A 20,286-nucleotide genomic window follows, 5' to 3' on the forward strand; every position below is an offset into this window, starting at 1 on the left:
ATGAAACAACAGATTTGAGACGCTGGAAAATAGGTAACTGAGGACAGTAATCTCAGAGGAGAAAAATAAATGAGGTGAGTTTTATGATTGCCTAGCCTGGAGAGTTTCCAGGAGACAGAGCAGGAAGGGAAACCCAAGAAGAGGCTGGTGGTCTCCTTGTTGAATTGAAGAGAGCGAGCTGTGAATTCAAGGCTAGAATTTGTGAGCAGAAAGATGCACAGAGAGAACACCAGACACCTGTAGAGGGTTCTCCTTGAGTCTTCAGCTAAGTTACGATGAGGAAACAACCTCAAGCTGGGGAAAGAACCAGGTGACAAGTGCAAGTGAAACAATCACTGTTTTTAAAAAGGGTCAGAAAGAGTTTATGTTCCTCTCCAGCCAAATGGAAAACCTTATAATACAGAGAGCACTGGATAGAATACTCCAAAGAATATTACATCAATACTGGGGGAAAAGTAGCCTCAGAATTGAGTCTCCTCTCATCTCACCTAACAAAGCTTAAAAGTAAGTAAGCCTTGAGAAAATAAAATTGTTTTCAAGTAATTTAACTGTGTCCCTGAAAAAGCTCAAGAATATTTAAAGGAATTCAAGGTTATCCAGCAACCAAAAATGTAAAATTCATAATGTCTGACATACACTAAAAAATTACAGATATGCAAAAGAGCAAGAAAATACAACTTACAGTGAACAGAAAAATCAACAATAGAACACATTTAGAAATGACAGATGATAGAATGTGTAAACAGACATTAAAATAATTAAAAATATAATTCATATGCTCAAGAAGCAGCAAAACTTTTAGAGATGAAAACTATAAAATCTAAGATAAAAAATACTCTGAATGGAATTAACAACAGATTCGACACTGCAGAAGTGAACCTGAAGACATGGCAATAGACTTTACAAATTGAAACACAGAGATGAAAACAAAAAAGACTGGGGAAAAAAACCAAACAAACCCCCAAACCCAGACCTTAAATGAGCTGCAGGACAACTTCACTTGGTCTAATATATGTGAAACTGAGGTCCCTGAAAGAGACTAGAGAAAGGGGGAGAGAAAAACAAAACTGAAGAACTAAACAGTTAAAATTTTTCCAGGAACACAATAAACTCACAGACCATGATACAAACAAAGAACAAGATATATAAAGAAAACTATACCAAGGCATATCATAATTGTTTAAAACTGGGGATGATGAGGAAATATTAAAAAAATCAGAGAAAACAGATCATGCAGAGGAAAGGTACAAATGACAACTTTCTCCCAGGAAAGCAGTACAAATCAGATGGCAGCGGCACAACATTTTTATAACACTGAAAGGAAGACACTGTCAACCTAAAATTCTATACTCAATTTCAAAAAAAGGAAGTAAAGACTTCATTGGACATACAAAAGGTGAAAGAATTCATTGCTGGCAGACCTTCACTATAAGAAATGTTATAGCAAATCCTCAGGCAGAAGGAAAATGATACCAGATGGAAATCTTAGTTTACACAAAGGAATAGAGAATATCAGAAATGACAAATCTATGGATAAATACAAAACCCCCTTTTCTTTACTTTTAAAATCTCTTTTAATGATAATTGACTGCTTAAGCCAAAACCAATAACGTACTGTGAGTTTATAACATATGTAGAAGTAAAATGTTAAGACAACAATAACTCAAATCCTGGAACAGGAAAAACAGAAGTACACTGTTGTAACCTTCTTATGTCATACAGGAAGTGACAGAATAAGATTTGAACATACACTGTGACACATTAAAGATGTACACTATAAACCATAAAGTAATCACTAAAAAAGGCAAAAGAAAGAAGTACAGTTGACTCTTGAACAACACAGGTTTGAACTGTGTGGGTCCACTTATACGTGGATTTTTTTCAATAAATATACAGTCAGCCCTCCATATTCACATCTGAGGATATGGAGGGCCAACTGCACTCATTGTACTACATCACTTGATGTAAGAGGCTTGAGCATCCATGGATTTTGGTGTACATGGAGGCTCCTGGAACCAATCCCCCAAGGGTAGTGAGGGACACCTGTAGAGTAACATGCCAATTAAAGGAGATAAAATATAATTAAAATACTCAATTATTCAACAAAAAAAAAGAAGAGAGAGAAAAAAAGGAACACCAGTAACAGATTAGGCAATTAGAAAACAAACAGCAAAAACAGTATCAATATTCCACATTAAATTTAAATGGTGTAAACACTCCATTAAAAGACAAACTGTCAGGGACTTCCCTGGTGGTCCAGTGGTGAAGAAAACACCTTTCAATGCAGGGGACGCGGGTTTGATCCCTGGTCAGGGAACTAAGATCCTACAAGCTGCGGGGCAACTAAACCCTCGTGCCACAACTACTGAGCCTTTGCGCTCTGAAGCCCGTGTGCCACAACTAGAGAGAAGACTGTGCGCCACAAATAAAGAAGCCCGCACGCTGCAAGGAAGAGCCTGCGCGCCACAACTAAGACCCAATGCGGCCTAATTAATTAATTTAAAAAAAAGACTGTCAGATTGAATAAAAAGAAAAATCCGACTATATTCTGTCTATAAGGAGCCCAATTTGAATACACAAATGAAAGTCAAAGGGTGGAAAAAGATATGCTACCAATAAGCAAGAGAAAAGCAGACTTTTAATATCAGATAAACAGATTTCAGAGCAAAGAAAATCACCGGGATACAGAGGGCCATTTCATAATGATAAAATGGTCAATACATCAAGAGGACATAACAATTCTAAATGTTTATGCACTAATAACAGAGCTTCAACCTATGTGAAGCAAAAACTGGTAGAACTGAAATAAGAAATATACAAACAGGAAATTATGGACAACACCGCTCTCTCAGTAACTGATATAAAGAATGACAGAAAATCAGTAATGATACAGAAGAGCTGAACAACACTATTAATCGATTTGACCTAATTGACATTGATAGGACAATCCAATAAATAACAGAATACACATTTTTTCCAAATGCACACAGAACATTGATCAAGATAAACCATATTCTGCACTAAAAAGCTTTAAAAAAATTTAAGTCACACAAATTATGCCCACTGATAACAGTGGGCAGGCTGATGCCCATGCTGTTTGCTATAAGTAATGAAATCCTCTGTCTCTGACCCAGATGTTTCACACCTTATGTTAGCATCCACTAAAGAATAATAGGCTAGCTTTTAGCTTGTAAATAGGGCAAAATCAAATCCTAGACCCTGACAATATATACATAAATTTTGAACAAGGCTAAAGAATAGGATGTCAGAGTGTAAAGTGGTGAGAAGTGACATGGAGTCTAAAAAGAAAGATATGGCCATAACTCATGGTAAATTAGAAGCTACTGAATTCATAGGTACAGTACTATTCTTCATGATTTATTTGCAATTTGTGCACATTTTCTCATTAAATATTTAATGAATAAATGAAAGAAATGATTGGACTTAAAGGTTAAGTAACCTAAGATCATACACTAATAAATGATGGAGAATGATTCAAATTCATATCTAATACCTAAGTTCAAACTGTCAGCTACTGTTATGCTGTATCCATAAAAGGGCTTAAATGTGTATTGTACAGTTTGGCCTCATCAGTGTAGATTATAGGGAATCATTTAAGGATTTTAAGCCAAGAAGCCATGGACTCCAAGGTAAGTGCCAAAAATACAACTTTGAATAACTTATGAAAGATGGATTAGAGACAAGAATAGTTTTAAAGAGAACACATAAAAGAATATTATAATAGCTCAATTGAGAGATTCCAAATGCAGGGAGAGAAAAATGAAAGAGTTGGAATTAAGAGTTGTTTAAAAATAAAGGATTTAAAAAAGTTAATTTGGAAGATGACAAACAGGGAATAACCTAAGATGACACCAAGGTTTCTAGCTTAGGTTACTGAGTGGGTGTGGCACCATTTAATTAAGCTTGAGAATGGGAAGAGGGAAGGAAAAGGATTCCAATGGTGTTGAGTGCTACTTAAGGCTGAAAATTTTATATTAAGTTTTTGCGTGAACACTTTAAGACTTAGATATTATTTTTAAGAGATGTTATTCTTATTTACACATGAGAAGTAGAAAGATTAAATAACTAGTTTTGGTTCATATAAATGTCAGGATTGGATGTGAACATTATCCTCTAAATCCAGAGACCATGTTCATTTCACTGTACCATAGTGTTTCTCTAAGAAGTAGATATTCTAACACAACATTGTAAATCAACTATATGTCAATTAAAAAAAAGGTAGTTATTTGCTGAACATCTGCCTGGTTTACCTTTAAAGCACCTTGTGGACTTCCCTGGTGGTCCAGTGGTAAAGAATCTGCCTTCCAATGCAGGGGATGCGGGTTCAATCCCTGGTCGGGGAACTAAGATCCCACATGCCACGGGGCAACTAAGCCCACATGCCACAACTATTGAGCTTGCTCACCTCGACGAGAGAGGCCATGTGCTGCAATCTACAGAGCCCATGTGCCCTGGAGCCTGTGTGCCACAACTAGAGAGAGAAAACTTGCACATCACAACTAGAGAGAAACCTGAGCAGAGTGCGTGCCGTCATGAAAAGATCCCGCGTGCCTCAACTAAGACCCAACACAGCCAAAACAAACAAACAAGAAAACAGCATCCTGTGTGCATTTAAAAACAAAGGTCTTGAACTTGGAAGAAGAAAGCTGCGGAAAGGGACTCAAATATAGACAGAAAGCTAAAATCATGGAAATGGATGTGAACTAGAGTATGAACTGAGAGAAAAATCCTCAAGTTGGAACCTGGCATTCATGGTGCAGGCAAAGCAAGAGCAGACTAAGAAAAATCTCAGAAAGAAGTCAAGAGGAGTAGAAGCAAATCCAGAAAAACTGTTATCTCAAAAGCCAGAGAAGTTTCCTCTAGTATTACACTAGAACACACACAGCTTTGATACTATTATGACTGTATTAATCCAGAAAGCTAAGAATGCCCTGGTGCTGCTCTGATATTCACGCCTTGTTCATATAGTGATCTTTACACAGGAACCTATAGGCAAGGAACATAAAAAAAGAGACAGCAAAGTATCACTATCTGAATTAGTTTTAATTACCTCCAACAGAGAATTCTTTGGTAAAAGCAGAGTTAGAAAACCAAGGCTTTAGTCCTAAATTAGGACTCATTCATTTCTTTAGATAAATCTTGGGATTAGCAGGCTCACGCATATCTTCAGAGGAAAAGAAATGGGCAGATCTACAGAACTGGCTCAAGTCTAACTAGCTGTCTAACTCACCCAGCAATTTGCTGGCAATAAAGATGCAAAATTAAATAGAGATGGGGCCCAGAATGCTGTTAGAAGTGCTCCCCCACCCCAAAAAAGAAATCTTTAGATTCTGAGAATAATTTCAGGTTTAGTTGATCAGTAACTATGAGGTAATTTAAGATTGAGTAGTAAGAAAAAAGTGAAATATATTTAGCAAACCACTTTGTTAAAGTAGGTATTGAAACTGTCCTAAAAATATTTCCTACCTAAATATATGTACAAATATCAGACTTAGTTAACATTCAAGATTTGTAGATTTTACAGAGTTTCAGTTTCGTAGGAAAGCCTAAATGTTTACAAATAATTATAACCTGAGATTCAATTATTCATATCTGGGAAAAACTTGTATACCTAGTAAATATTAAACAAATTTCAATGACAATATTTAGGAATAAATAAATAGTATTTAAAGTATTGACCTTGGGGACTTCCCTGGTGGTGCAGTGGTTGGGAATCTGCTTGCCAATGTAGGGGCACGGGTTCAAGCCCTGGTCCAGGAAGATCCCACATGCTGCGGAGCAACTGGGCCCATGCGCCACAACTACTGAAGCATGTGTGCCTAGAGCCCGTTTTCCACAACAAGAGAAGCCACCGCAATAAGACGCCTACGCACTGCAATAAGAGTAGCCCCCACTCACCGCAACTAGAGAAAGCCCTTGCGCAGCAATGAAGACCCAACCCAGCCAAAAATAAACTAAAAAGAAAAAAGAAAAGACAACAGGTGTAAATGCATAAACTATGGTAAGAAGTAGTCTAGTATGGCCAGTGTACTCAGAGGAAAAGGTAGGTTTGGACTAACAAATAGCATTGGGAAAACTGGATTTCCAAAACAAAAGATGAAAAGATTAGAATTTAGACCTCTACCTTATACCATCCACAAAATCAACTCAAAATGGATTAAAAACTTAGACAAAAGACCTGAAACTATAAAACTTCTAGAAGAAAACATAGGAGGGAAACTTCTCAGCATTGGTTTTGGCAAGGATTTCCTGGATATGACACCAAAAGCACAGCAATAAAAGCAAAAACATACAAGTGAGACTACCACAGACTCAAAATCTTCTGCATAGTGAAGCAAACAATCAGCAAAATGAAAATGCAAACTATGGAATGCGAGAAAATATTTGCAAACCAGGTGTCTGATAAGGGGTTTAATGTCTAAAATATATAAGAAACTACAACTGAATAGCAACCCCCCCCCACCCTGCCTATAACCTAATTAAAAAATGGGCAAGGACTAGACATTTCTCCAACAACAACACACAAATGGCGAACAAGAATATGAAAAGGTGCTCAACATCACATATCATCAGGGAAATGCAAAAACACAACGAGACAGCACCTCACACCTGTAAGGATGGCTATAATAAAACAAAAATAAAACCCGAGAAAATAACAAGTGTTGGTGAGAATGTGGAGAAACTGGAATTCTTGTGCACTGTTGGTGGGAATGTAAAATGGTCCAGATGCAATGGAAAACAGTATGGAGGTTCCTTAAAAAATTAAAAATAGAACTACCTTATGATCCAGCAATACCTGATCATATATGAACTGCTATATATGATACCTAAATTGCTGTATCCTATTACTTTCAGTCCAGCAAACTGACTACAAGTGAACTGTAAGCCTACTTACCTAGCTTTTCAAATGGAAAATTTAATCTCTGGTTTACTGAAAATTATGTTCATTAATCAGTCATTATAGGATTGGAGGGATATAAAAATGTTTCACAAGGACGGTAACAAATAATGAAAAAAATTAGCCAATGTTATCTCAAGGAGCTGCCATTTGTTTTCCTAAGAATATGATCAGAAGGACATTAAGAACATCGTAATTACAGATGAAGAGTCCAAATTTAAGATGACTTCGGAAGTATAATCATAGTCAGGAGACCACATGGTGAAACAGTTTTCACGTAAGCAAAACAAGTTAGTCTTTATCTCTTCTTCCAAGGTATAGCGCAAAATGTGACTTGAAATCAACATACCAGGTGGTATGTATCAGCTCCTCCTAAACTGCTCAAAATTGACTCTGCATCCCACATAAAAAAATATAGAAAGAAATCCAAAATATATGATGAGCCTATTGTTCCAAATTTACCTACATAAAATTTATTTTTTCATGATTAGTTATAGAGGAAATCTAAAAACTTTTAAACTGAGAGTATACTATCTTTCATGCAAACATCTCAAAGTATCTACTAGAAATGACAGCAATTTATGTGTTTTTAATTTTTCTTTAATTTTGAAAAAAGTATTTTTATTTCATGAAAAAATATGGTAAAAAAAGTCCCACTAAATTCCATTCAAATCACAGCTCTTCAATCACAAAATACTTCTCCACTGTCTATACAGTGCAAACATGCAATGTTGTTAATGAGATCACACTGAAGTTAACATGGTCTCTAGATGCTACTGTATAACTAACTAAAGTGAAATGAACTGTCTTTCATGAGACTCCTGCACTATCAAGAACATAAATATGTACTCCTGTCCAGAAACAAGAGGTATATTTTGTAGTGGATAGCAAAATCATTTTTAGTCATATCACCTAAACCTAACACAACCAAGATTTAAATATTATTCAAGCTTTCAGCCTATAGTAAAAAAAAAAACAAAAAAAAACAAAAAAAGAAACCTGAATTTTTAACTTGAGTCGAACTCTTAGAATATATATTACAAAATTCTGCATAGGCCTAGTGGTGTCTTTGAATAAAACTACTCCGTTACTGGAGAACAATGAATGGGGAAAATGTTTCAGTTTCCATAATGTTCTTACCTGTATAATGCATCATCAATCTCCACAGATTCTGTTGGCATATTGGGCAAATTTGTATTCACACTGAAAAAAGAAAACATAACTTATAAGGGCCAGTATGGCTATTCAATACTCATATTCTGTAATACTCATATTCAATTATACATGGGATCAGATTCACTAGTTACTAAAACAGGTTTTACAAACCAGATATATATTTTATTATTTACCACTTTATTTAGATTTTAAAAATAGATCAAGATTAAATTCACTGACTGCCTACCCTGTATTATAAAATTAGAGCCCATGGTTGCTTTATTCTCACGTGTTGTTTATCAATGCTACATATATTCTGATGGATCTATATTTTAGCAATTTTATGAGTGCCCCATAAACCTTCTATAATATACACACTCGGAATTTACCATATAATGATATCTAAGCTTATTTCTACATGTTTGACCTTTCCTCTGCCCTCCAGATTTTATGCATCTGCCAGAACAATATCTCTATTCTGATGTCTAACTGGTATCACAAACATAACAAGCCTCGGGCTTCCCTGGTGGCGCAGTGGTTGAGAGTCCGCCTGCTGATGCAGGGGACACGGGTTCGTGTCCCGGTCCGGGAAGATCCCACATGCCGCGGAGCAGCTAGGCCCATGAGCCATGGCCGCGGAGCCTGCGCGTCTGGAGCCTGTGCTCCGCAATGGGAGAGGCCACAACAGTGAGAGGCCTGTGTACCACAAAAAAAAATCCCACAAAAAACAAAAAAAAAAATAACAAGCCTCAAATAGAATTCAATTTCCCTTGCTTAATCTATTCTTCCCCAGTCTTTCCCAACTCACTTGGGACCACCAAGCAAATGATGCCACCATTTACTCACATGCTCTGGCCAAAAATCTAAGGATCTTTACTTGTTCCCTTATTTTCTCTATCTGTGAGCGCTGTTAGTTTTACCTTCAAAAGGGATCTCACATCTGATCACTTCTCACCATTTCAGTCAATACAATCTCAGGCCAAACCATCATCATATCTCATCTGAACTACTTCAAAGGCCTCCTAAACTATTCTATTTCTATTGCCCTTCCCTTTAATTAATTTTCCATCTAACAGGCTAAAACGTTTAGAATGTAGTCAGACATTACTCCCTAACTTAGAATTATCCTTCAGTAAGTTTTCTTTACCATTAGAACAAAATTCAAACACCTTAGCATACATAATAGGGCCTTTATGTATGTCTCCCAGTTACCTGTCCAACCTCAACGCCCACACCTCTCCCTCTTGCTCACTATCTTCAACTACACTGGCCTACTTGATGGTTCTCAAAAAGCCAGGCTTGCTATCACTTCAGTGTTTTTATACTCGCTATTCCCTTTGCTTCAAATGTTCTTCCTTCAGATCTCTGAAAAACTGACTCTTACCATTTACGCCTCTATTAAAATATTGCTTCACAAACATCACAGACCATTTGAGATCACCCCATTGAAACTGAGCAGGACCCTGTGGGGCCTTCCCTGGGACAGATATCCCCTCCCCGCTTGTTTGTACAAAAGTTTTAGCCTCCTAGGCTTTCCCCGAGTTCCAAAGAGCAAATTTAATCAAAGTGATGAGAAAATGTAGAAACAAAGGAAAGCAGTCAAAGTAATAACAGTTTAGCCATAAAACAAAGTCAAGGACCTTTCGTTGTCTTGCAGATGCTAGAACTCCCACCAGGTGGACGAAGTTAACTGTGTGCTGAACTGCTGATCAGCTGGAACCAGAAGATTGATGATTGAGCTTCCAAAAACATTACCCTGTTACCTCACCATCAAGCAATCAGAGAACTGAGCATGGATCACACACCCCACAACCCTCTCCCTCAGACTGTCTTTAAAAACCCTTCCCTGAAAGCCAATGGGGAGTTTCTGTCTTCTGAGCATGAGCTGCCCATTCTCTTTGCTTGGCCCTGCAATAAACTGTACTTTTCTTCACCATTACCTGGTGCCAGGAGATTGGCTTTGGTGTGCATTGGGGAAGCAGACCAAGTTTGGTTTAGTAACACAATCAACGAAGTGGCTCCCTAACTTGTTAACCTGCTGTATTTTCTTCAAATCATTAATTATGTATTTTTTTCATTATCATTAACTATCATCTGCCTTCCCCTATAGAATATATGATCCATTAGGAATTCACTACTATATTCCAAATCCCTAAAACAGTACCTGACATTTAATAACAAGAGCAAATATGTGTCACACACTGCTTTAAGTGCTTTAGATGTACTAACTCAGTTAACCCTTTCAACAATTTTATGAGATAGACACTATTACTGTCTCCATTGAACAGAGGAAAAAACCTGAGACTGACAGAGATTAACTTAAATAATATGCCCATGGTCACAGAGCAGGTAAATGGCAGAGCCCTGAATCTAATCAGTCTAGCTCCTGACAACCACATTATACTGCCTATTGCCTCTCACAGTAGGCATGAAGAAAGCACTAAAAAAAAAAATATGTTAAATGAATTTTAAAAATTAAAAAAAGGTTAAACATACTAGTGTAACAAGACACAAAGTGATGTATCATTTACCGCAGTTCACTCCAATTTTTTCACAGCATGGCACAGAAAGAAAAATGATAATAGGTAAACACTGGGAAACAGAAATAGTTCCTGGCCAGAGGGAACCAGCTGGGACATTTGGGCCTGAGCCACGGTGACAGCTAAGATCAATATCATCTTGGCAAAAGTGTGATCCATTCTAGGTTTTGGGAAGCTCTAATTATCAATCACAGGATTCTAAAAACAACGTGATAGCACAAAATCCAGTTTTGGAAACTTATTTTCTAGGCCTGGTGTTGCTATACAAGCCAAAGTATTTGAAAATATAATATCAAAATGTGACTATTTCTGTTATCAAATATTGATTAGATGATCAAGTGATATCAGCTTCTAGCTAATAAAAACACACAAATACACAATATACCCTGGCACTGTAACAAAAATTTTTATTACAGCTTTCTTATCCCTGGTATACTTTCACTAGCTATCTTCCTTGCATGGAGGGCAATAGTCTAGTGGGTAAAGCTCTTAAGTAAACATGAGTAGAGCATTACATTCTAACCAGTTCTGTCACTTAACAATACAACTGGCACCTACTTTTCATAAAGTTCTGCCTTACTGGAATATTTCAAAAATCATTCTTATGATAAGGTCTACATGGCGATCAAAAATGCTTTAAATAAGGGAAGGTTTTGTTTGTATTACATAATATCTCCCAAGTAAATTCGGCAATGCTGGCAATGGCAGGCAATACCATGGTACCAAAAAGCATCCCTTCAGTCTGAAGCTGGTGAAAATGCTACAGGTTTGTGAACACTCACATTAGCTCAAAATCAAATCTGCACCACTTTTATCTTTGGCATATTGTATTCTGGTAGTGGGCAGAATGTAACTATCCGCTTTATTAATTACGAAATGATTGAAACAGGAACTACACGCACATTTCCCCTCTATTTTTGCCAGAATGGAAAAGACGTGAACCTCAACACCAACTGGGAAATAAGAATGGGTAACTCGTGTTTTTTTCCTGGATTTCTTTTTCTTTCTTTCTTTTTAAAGTGCAGTCAACAGAGGCCTCAGAGTGTCCTGACTACCACTGATTCATTATTACCAAGTTCCCTCTGGTAATAGTTTTCAGAGGATCTCAGCGGAGGACAGCGCACAGCAGAGCTTAGCTTTCACTTTATCGAAAGGAGGGAAGGTGTCCGGCACCAGGTCTGGGAAGCTCACACCGAGCGACTCGGACCAGAACTCCCCGCCGGAGCCCCTCCCTCCCCTCCACGTCCGGTGACTGGGAGGAAGGAAGAATGGCAAACCCCAACCGGAACTGAGAAAGCGCTGAAAGGGGCGATAAGTGGGCTTTTTCCTCAACGAAGCCGGCAGTCGCAGAGGCCGGAGCCCACGCCGCCACACCCACACCGCGCGCTCCCCTAGCCGCCCAGGGCCGGCTCTGGCCAGCCCCGCGGCCTCTCGCACACTCCCTGCCCGCCTTAGGGGGAGAAGCAGAAAGCCGGGCTCTGGGTCCTGCCCGCCACGCCTTGCTTCTTCGCGCCCACACACGTCCTCTCACCTGCCGGCCCCCCAGGAGGAGCAGGACGCCTCTTCCCCCTGACGTGCGGCCACCGGCTGAGAGCCCTCCATCGCCTCCTGAGACGCAGCCGCTGCTGGATATTGGGAGGCAGGGAAGGGGGCAGGACCGTGAGGTCAAGGGGCGGGCGATGACGTCACCGGAGGGGGCGGGTCTGGGGGAGCGCGCAGCCCGGCGGCGCCTTCCCGTCAAGCCCAGAGGCGTCCTGGCTTCCGGTTTGGGTGTGGTCGTGGAGTGGGTTTTGCTGCAGGTGATTGCAGGGAATGGAATGTTGCGGCTGGCGTCTGGCAGATGTAAACCGAACCAAAACACTGAAGGTACGAGTCACCTACCAAACACAGAGGATTCCAGTGGCCAGCGAAGTGATAGGATTGCGTAGCAAAATCCTTAAGAGTTTTATAGCAGGAAGAAGAAACCCTTTCATTTTATACTTTTAAAAACCCCAAAGGCTAGTAATAAGTAGCTCCGGATTTCCAGTCTGGGATTCCATTTTAAGACGTTACACGTTTAACAAATAATTTTGGACGTCTACTACGTGTCAAGCACTGTCACAAATTTGATAGAATCGTGATTTTATGAGCTATGAATGGCATATGTCATCCAGGTTGCCCCCTTCAATTTGTGAGGGACAGAAATTTACGGTTGGTGTGACTTGCCAGATTAAGTACCTGAACATATGTGTAAGGACCTCTCATCTAATTCCCTTTCCATTGACTCCCCTTTCACTTTTCTTGGAAAACAACAAGAATTAGTGTGACTCAATAATATTACGATTTATCTTTCATTCTAAATAAGTGTATGTTTGGAGAAATGTCTGTAGGATTTTAAAAACTGACAAATACTTTGACACTATGTATTTATATCATCTGTAATGTATGATATTTTTACTTAGAATTTCTTCCCATTCTGGTGTGGAGAGAGGGTCCAGGCAAAAGGGCATTATCCTTTGTGCCTCTATTCTCTTTTCAACTTGCACATCTCCAAATACCTGGAAACTTCATATTGCTCACCTATGCCATCATTCAGATCTCTCAATCAAGTTGTGTACCTTTTCTACATAATCATGAAAATGAACTTGGTCTGTGTCCCATTCTTTCAAGGTTCTGCTCTAGGACTGGACTAATCCCGTCTTCTCTCTTTATTCTAAAATTAATAGATATAAATATCTTTGAAAAGTTCGCTCCGCAAATAACACCAGTTTCTCTCCTAATTTCTTTTCCCTGTTTCTTTCCTTCTTAAATATTTATTGAATGTCTGTTAAACATTAGGGCCTAATGACTAGACGATGATTAGGTGATAGCGATACAGTGATCCCTGATTTCATCAGTCTCATTGTGGGAAGGCAAAAAAATGGAAAATAAATGAAAAATAACATTAGAAAGTAAATACTATGAAGAAAACTTTATAAGGTGAAGAAAAGAGACTTGGGGAGGAGGACAGAGACAATTTTAGACATAGTAGTCAAAGGTGGCCTCTTTGAAGAAGTGACATTTGAGCTAAAAACCTAAGTGATGTGAGTCCTGTGAATATCTAGCAGAAGAGCATTCTAGACTGAGGGAAAATCAAGTGTACACTTTAAAATTTTTCTTTTTTGAGATTTGTCACCTTCTGGTGTATGTTTGTTTATTTGTAAATTGCCCCTCTACCTTTAAAAGAGACTGGTCTTTTCCTGGAGAAGGAGATTCAGAGTGTGAGGAGGAATTTGATGGGAGGGAAAATCTCCATTGCTGGCTTCGAAAAGGGAAGGGGGCACATAGAAAGGAATGGGAATGGCCTCTAGGGGCTTACAGTGGCCTCCAGCTTCCAGCCAATAAGGAGAAGGGGACCTTGGCCTACAGCTGCAAGGAACTAAATTTGGTCAACACCTACATGACCTTGGAAGAAAACCCCAAGTTCCAGATCACAACAGGTCTGCTGGTACCTTGATTTCAACTTTGTGAGGCCCTGGGCAGAGAACCCAGCTGTGATGGGCCCACAATTATGACCTTAGAACTGTGAGCTAATAAATTTGTGTTGTTTTAAGCCACTATGTTTACAGTAAGTTGTTATACAGCAATAGAAAATGAATATACTGAATATTATCTAAGACCCACATTTTTCCACATTTTAACTTCCTTGAAATTGCAATGTATTTTTTTTCTTTTTTATCAGTACAGAAAATAATGGTGTTCTTAAAACTGATGTCATGATTTGGTGAAGTATAGTGTGAATTATTTCAAACAAACAATATAACAGATACCCAGATTTAAATGTATTCTTACATTTGCAAAATGGGGAAGAAAATTGGAATATCACTAGACTTTTCACAGTGAAACTTTTGTCAGAAGAAAGTGGAACAACATATTTTGGGTACTCAAGGGACAAAGAATGCACTAAGGATTTTATATCCAGCAAAACTAACTCTCACGTGCAAAGGGTATAAACTACTATCAACACTTGATATGATATCAGTATTTGATGAGACTATCATTTTCATGAGCCCTTCCTGGAGAATTACTAGAGAATGAGCATCAGACAACGAAAATGATGAGAAAAACATTGACCTAAGGATTGGTTCAGGTTCTTTACGGAAAATCATAACCTGTTGTGTGTAATTAATTCTTTATTACTAATTCTCCTGAGTTCTGTCACCTTAACTTTTGAGTTTTTCTATTTTCTTCCCAGCTTTTTCAAGATATAATTGACAAATAAAATTGTAAGATATTTAAAGTGTGCAATGTGATGATCTGATATATGTATACAGTGTGAAAGGATTCCCTCCATAGAATTGTGTTTTTCTAATTCTGAATCATTTTGTTCTTTCATACCTTGTATCATTTTCTTTATGTCATTTAGCTAGTTTAAAAATAGTAACTTTAGGTTTTGATCTAGTTTGTGACACATCTTTGGGGCATGCTTTCATTATCTGTAATGATGATGTTATACTCCTTATTCTCTCTCTCTCTTTTTTTTTTTTTTTTTGCCGTACGCGAGCCTCTCACTGTTGTGGCCCCTCCCGTTGCGGAGCACAGGCTCCAGACGCGCAGGCTCAGCGGCCATGGCTCACGGGCCCAGCCGCTCCGCGGCATGTGGGATCTTCCCAGACCGGGGCACGAACCCGTGTCCCCTGCATCGGCAGGCGGACTCTCAACCACTGCGCCACCAGGGAAGCCCTATTCTCCCTTTTATGATAATAATTTTGTATAGTATTTGAACTTGATATTTTTGGGCAGCCCAGTTTTATGTGAAATTACTGTTCTTTAACTTTTAGTATGAGGCAGGCTTCCTAGTCCAATAAGACTACATCCATCTGAAACAAAACTGTATTCCAAGAATGTCAGGTTTCTGGCTCATTGCAAGGAGGGAGGCCACATTCCATGGAGCCCACCATGGGATGCCTCATCAAAGGAAAAGGTAGGTTTATTATAGGAATTTGGGGAAGTGTAGAATTTAGGAGAAATAAAACGAAGTAGTATTTTGATAGACTCAAAAGAAAGGAAGGATGTATGTAAGGGGGCCTACCTTAGGTCTGGACTGTAACATGGACCCTGTTTTTTTGGTAGCTACAGAGTCGAAGTAGGTGAGGAATGTGTCCATAAACCCCTTTTCTGAAGTTCTGGAAGTAGAGGCTCTTTCTCTATCACATAACTCAGATCATCTAGCCAAGAATGGGATATTTCAATCTTAATGAAAGATTTCAAAGAGCAAGTTTTTTGACAATCTATGATTTTAGAGAAAAGAGTTCTCTGTGAGTAAAAAAAGCAGCAGTTACTCATAGTGGGTTTTTTTGGTGACACTACAGCATGTTCTTGGGAGAAATACTATTTTCTGTTAACTTTACAGCTGGCTTTATCTGTGTTTATTATCTATACCTGATGAATGGCAAAGCAGATTTTTACTTTCTTAGTCCAAGCTCATTTTTACTTTCTCACAGGTTTCAGGAAAACTTTTCTAACGTCAGAGAGCTCCTTTTTTGTTGCTTTGGTGTAGTGCTGAAAAATATGGTGGCTTGATTTCTGTGATTTCCTTCATTTCTGTTGTCTCTGTGCTGCATGTGTTTATATGTGTGTATGTATGTATGAATGCATAGTTACATTCTCAAGGCATGGTACAATAATTTTATTTTAAAATCTTTATTTTGGGTAATTTTAGATTTACAGAAAATTTGCAAAGGTAAAACAATTTCTGTATATACTTCACTCAGCTTCCTCTAACGATAACATCTTACATAACCGTGGTCCATTTGTCAAAACTAAGAAATTAATACTGGTTCAATACTATTAACTAGCTACATATTTTATCTGGATTTCACCAGTTTTTCACTAATGTTCTTTTTTCTGTATGGATCCAATCCAGGATACCACAATACATTTAGAATTGCCCTGTCTTGATCATCATGTAAGTGTACATTGTAATGAATATCTTCCTGAAATTTTATGTACAAATTGGATTTCTGCAAATTAAATAGTTCACATCATAAATTATAAAGATAATAAACAACATCTATATTGTGTTTTATAATTACACAGACTATTTACATGCATTTTTCACTTCATTCTCCTAAGTTATTCACTATTAGCACAGAAAGGATATTTAGCAGTCACCTCAGTATACAACCCTATTGCTTTATAGAGGATGAGTCAAAGAGGTAAAGAGTTTAAATGTCTTGGATAAATTCACATCATTACAGGTACAGAGCCATGACTAGCTTCATCCCTCGTTGAGTATTTCTCTAGTATATTATACCCAGATCCCAACAATTGGAATACCTGTTCCGTGACTGTCATAAAGAATAGGAAGTACTACGTCCTGAGGTCAGGCCTTCATGAACATGGTTGGAAAGCAGCCAACCTCCTGAGTTTTGAAGCAGGCTTCTTTGTCCAAAGATGTTGCGATAACATTTGAACTGGCTTGAAGCTGATTATTACAGACTATTTAGAAGAACCTAGAGGGAATTCCTTTGCGAAGGAAATAAACCTTTTCAAAATGTGAATAATTATCATCATAAGTGGTCTATGAATTAGGATATATGCATATCCCATTTTCCTGAAATATTTTTTAAAAATTGCCCATAGAGCAATAAAAAGACAAGTCATTTTAGATTAACGATTGAAATATATTTTTCAAGGCACTTTATTGTTTGATTTAACTGATTATGCAACAGTGACTAGAGATAAAATATAATAAATCATGCTCCTAAGTTTAACCTTCTTCAAATATTGGTAGAAAACAGATGACAAACCTGAAAATCCCTAAGTGGGACTTCATGTTTTTGTGTCTTTCTAGGCAATATGCTGTAAATGCATCTGGATGTGCCCTAATTGGATGATAAAGGCACCTCAACCCCTTTATGAAAGAGGATGCTCAGAGCCCTACTCCAAAGATGAATTCAGCCACAGTCACTGTTCACCATAGACTCAAACTATACTATCCAATTTCACATCTTTTTTCTTGACTGAAACGACGTTCAGATCATCTCCCTTCTCATCTTCAGCTTGTTTTCTCATCTTTGGTTTGGCAGCCAGCACCTCTAGCCTGGAGGCATCAAACTTCAGCACACACCAGAATCTCCTGGCCTGCCTATTAAAGCAGCTTGTTGGACCCCCACTAGCATTTATGCTTCAGTATGCTTGGGTAGGGGCTGAGAATTTGCATTTCTGACAAGTTCCCTGGTGATCTGTGCGCTGCTAGACCTAGGACCAAATTTTGCGCTGCTCTAACTTGCTTCCTCTAACTCATTCTTTGGGCTACCTCTAAACCTCCTTTCAGTACGGCTTTCCTTACTGCGTTCTGGACTGCACGGATCTTTGTGTTAGTCTTTTGTTTCTGTTGCTTAGTTTATTTGCGGTTCCATTCCTCTTGGCTCTGATGTCATGTTATACTCTGGATCCTGCCTTTAGACATGCCTTATATTTACCATTGCAAGGTAACAGAAAAAGAATTAGTAATTTTGGGTACAGAAAATGTTTGTGATTGGCTTTTCTAGCAAAGATAACTGGGATATATGTGGACAGAGGGAGGTAGGTATGGAGATAGAGAAAAAGTTAGTACGGAATTCTGTCACATAAATGTGCAAGGCATCATAAAATCTGAGGGAAGCAGTGATGGAGAATACAATACTGTTGATAATATGGTTAAGGTTATTGTATACTGAGTGCTTGTAATTAAGGTTTCTACTCAAATATAGGCAGCCCCATTATCTCATATAAAATCACAATCGTAATACTCCAGAGTAGATGAAGTTGAAGACTTCAGATACAGCTAAGAAAAACTAGGAAGCTGGGTAAATGGAGAACTGTTCCTATAATCAACTATCAGCAGGAATGAGAAATAGAAACTGACTTTACAGCCAACCAGCAGAAATCCAAGAAAGCCTGAACCTACACTCAGGTCAGCTAGCTTCTGAATCCTGTTCAACACTAGGTCACTGATTTCCTTTTCAATGGTGTAGTGCCTAGAGGCACAGCTATTTGCAACATCTTTGCCAGTGACGGCATTCTAGAGAGACCTTCATCACTTACAATTCGTTGTAGGTCTATAAACATTCTTGTGGGGACATACTAGATAACACTATTCTCACTGAAGAAGGTATTGAAAGAGTCATCTCTCACAATCCTCTTATCACTGGGCTTTGGGTGGGACGCTGGATTTTATATTCCAGGAAATAGAGTTCCCAGCAGCTGTTTCTATTCTGGACACTAACCTCACCAATGTGATTAAGGATGCTTTAATGCAGGGTGGTAGAAACAGGAAGCAAAGGTGAGGGAATAGATACTGAGTCCAGGTTATCATCTCCAATAACGTAGGAAGAGAGATATCTGTTTTAATAATTAGTAAAATGACAAGTTTAGAATAAACATACTCTAAAGATTCTTTATTATCAATTAAGATAATATTAAGTAACAATGGCAACAACAGCAAATTACCTGCATGAATCCTCAGCCCTCTGCTGGTGAGATTTCATGTTTAGTTCCAAATGTTGGGCAATTCTGGATGAAAGGAATAGGCAAGAAATAGATTTGCCTACCACCAAGTTTCGTGGATAGATCTGGTGATTGCTTCAAAATGGGAGATGCTCCCATCACTTTTAATACTTCTACTGAACATAAATTATGGTCATTGATGACATCTAATCACAGCTTCTTTTTAGTCATTTAAATTGCTGAAAGACAGGTTGACAGACATCACACTCCTTCTTTCTTGGTAAGAGATCTATCTTCTTTCTTGTTAACAGAATATCAATTTTGTTCAGACATAAGGCTGCCATGAGCTTCATGGGAGGCTAGATTTCTCCCTAACCCTAGATACTGAGTTATGATTGGACTAAAATAGTCAAAATCCCAATCTCCTTAGAGTTGACTGGTTTAGGCATTGACATGTTAGGCGGTTCAGGATAATAAGTGAGAGGTAGTCCTATGGATGGGTTTCTGAAGAAGATTCTCCCTATTGATAAGAATAGACACATCATGGAAATATTCCCTTTTGTGTCTTTGGACTTACTCTGTGAGGAGATGCCTCCTGCAGCCGTTTCAGGTTTTTCCTGGCCAAAATGGACAAGCCTGAGATCAGAAAACTCATATAGTGCATATGCCAAAATCCTAAATTTCCCGGAACTCTGAGTCAGCTAAGCTCTGGAATGCTTGATATGTGAAATAGTTTATTTTTGTTTAAGCCATTTTTAATTGGGTTTCTCATTCTTCTAGCTTAAAGCATCCTAATTGATGAAGGTAGTATTTTTCTCCATTACTGAATAGAAACATTAAGGCAGCAAACTTGTATTACATCTGCACTCTGAAATATCTCAAAGAATTTTACAGAGTTTTACATATTTCATTTTTCTTAGCATATACATGTAAATATATATACAAAATTATAAATATATAAAAAATATATTATACACACATATATTTCCTTGAACCACAGTGTGGGTCTTGCTGTGTCACTCTTTAGGGACAATGATGATATTATACTAATTCCATCCTTTTACTGAAGAAGGAAAAAAGTTAACATTGGCAATGTCCCACAGCCTCTCAGCCTGAAGTCAGAATTGATCATTCAAAGTTGCTCAAGAACACCAAGATAAGAAATTTGGATTTTGTTTTAAGTGGGATGTGGAGTCATTAGAGAGTAAGCAGACTAGTGAC

General features: G+C 38.1%; 1 protein-coding gene and 1 long non-coding RNA gene across 7 annotated transcripts in view; one reads left to right on the top strand and one right to left on the bottom strand.

Moving 5' to 3' along the window:
• Positions 1-12,305, bottom strand: part of UBA6 (ubiquitin like modifier activating enzyme 6) — an 80,097-nt gene extending 67,792 nt beyond the window's left edge. For 2 of the 3 annotated variants that reach the window (XM_067736176.1, XM_067736177.1), the window contains exons 1-2: positions 12,146-12,305; positions 8,060-8,122 (exon numbers count right to left, since the gene is read on the bottom strand). In XM_067736176.1, coding sequence (XP_067592277.1) covers positions 8,060-8,122; positions 12,146-12,216 — 134 coding nt within the window. In that variant the 5' untranslated portion in view covers positions 12,217-12,305. The remainder of the gene's footprint in view (positions 1-8,059; positions 8,123-12,145) is intronic. The other variant, XM_067736178.1, reaches the window with a different exon arrangement.
• Positions 12,306-12,319: 14 nt separating this feature from the next.
• The window catches only part of LOC137223768 (uncharacterized), a 198,501-nt gene continuing 190,534 nt past the window's right edge, over positions 12,320-20,286 (top strand). For all 4 annotated transcript variants that reach the window (XR_010943057.1, XR_010943055.1, XR_010943056.1 and 1 more), the window contains exon 1: positions 12,320-12,480. This is a non-coding gene — a long non-coding RNA (uncharacterized lncRNA). The remainder of the gene's footprint in view (positions 12,481-20,286) is intronic.

Source organism: Pseudorca crassidens, chromosome 4 (genome assembly GCF_039906515.1).
Source record: "Pseudorca crassidens isolate mPseCra1 chromosome 4, mPseCra1.hap1, whole genome shotgun sequence".
Taxonomy (NCBI): Eukaryota; Metazoa; Chordata; class Mammalia; order Artiodactyla; family Delphinidae; genus Pseudorca; species Pseudorca crassidens.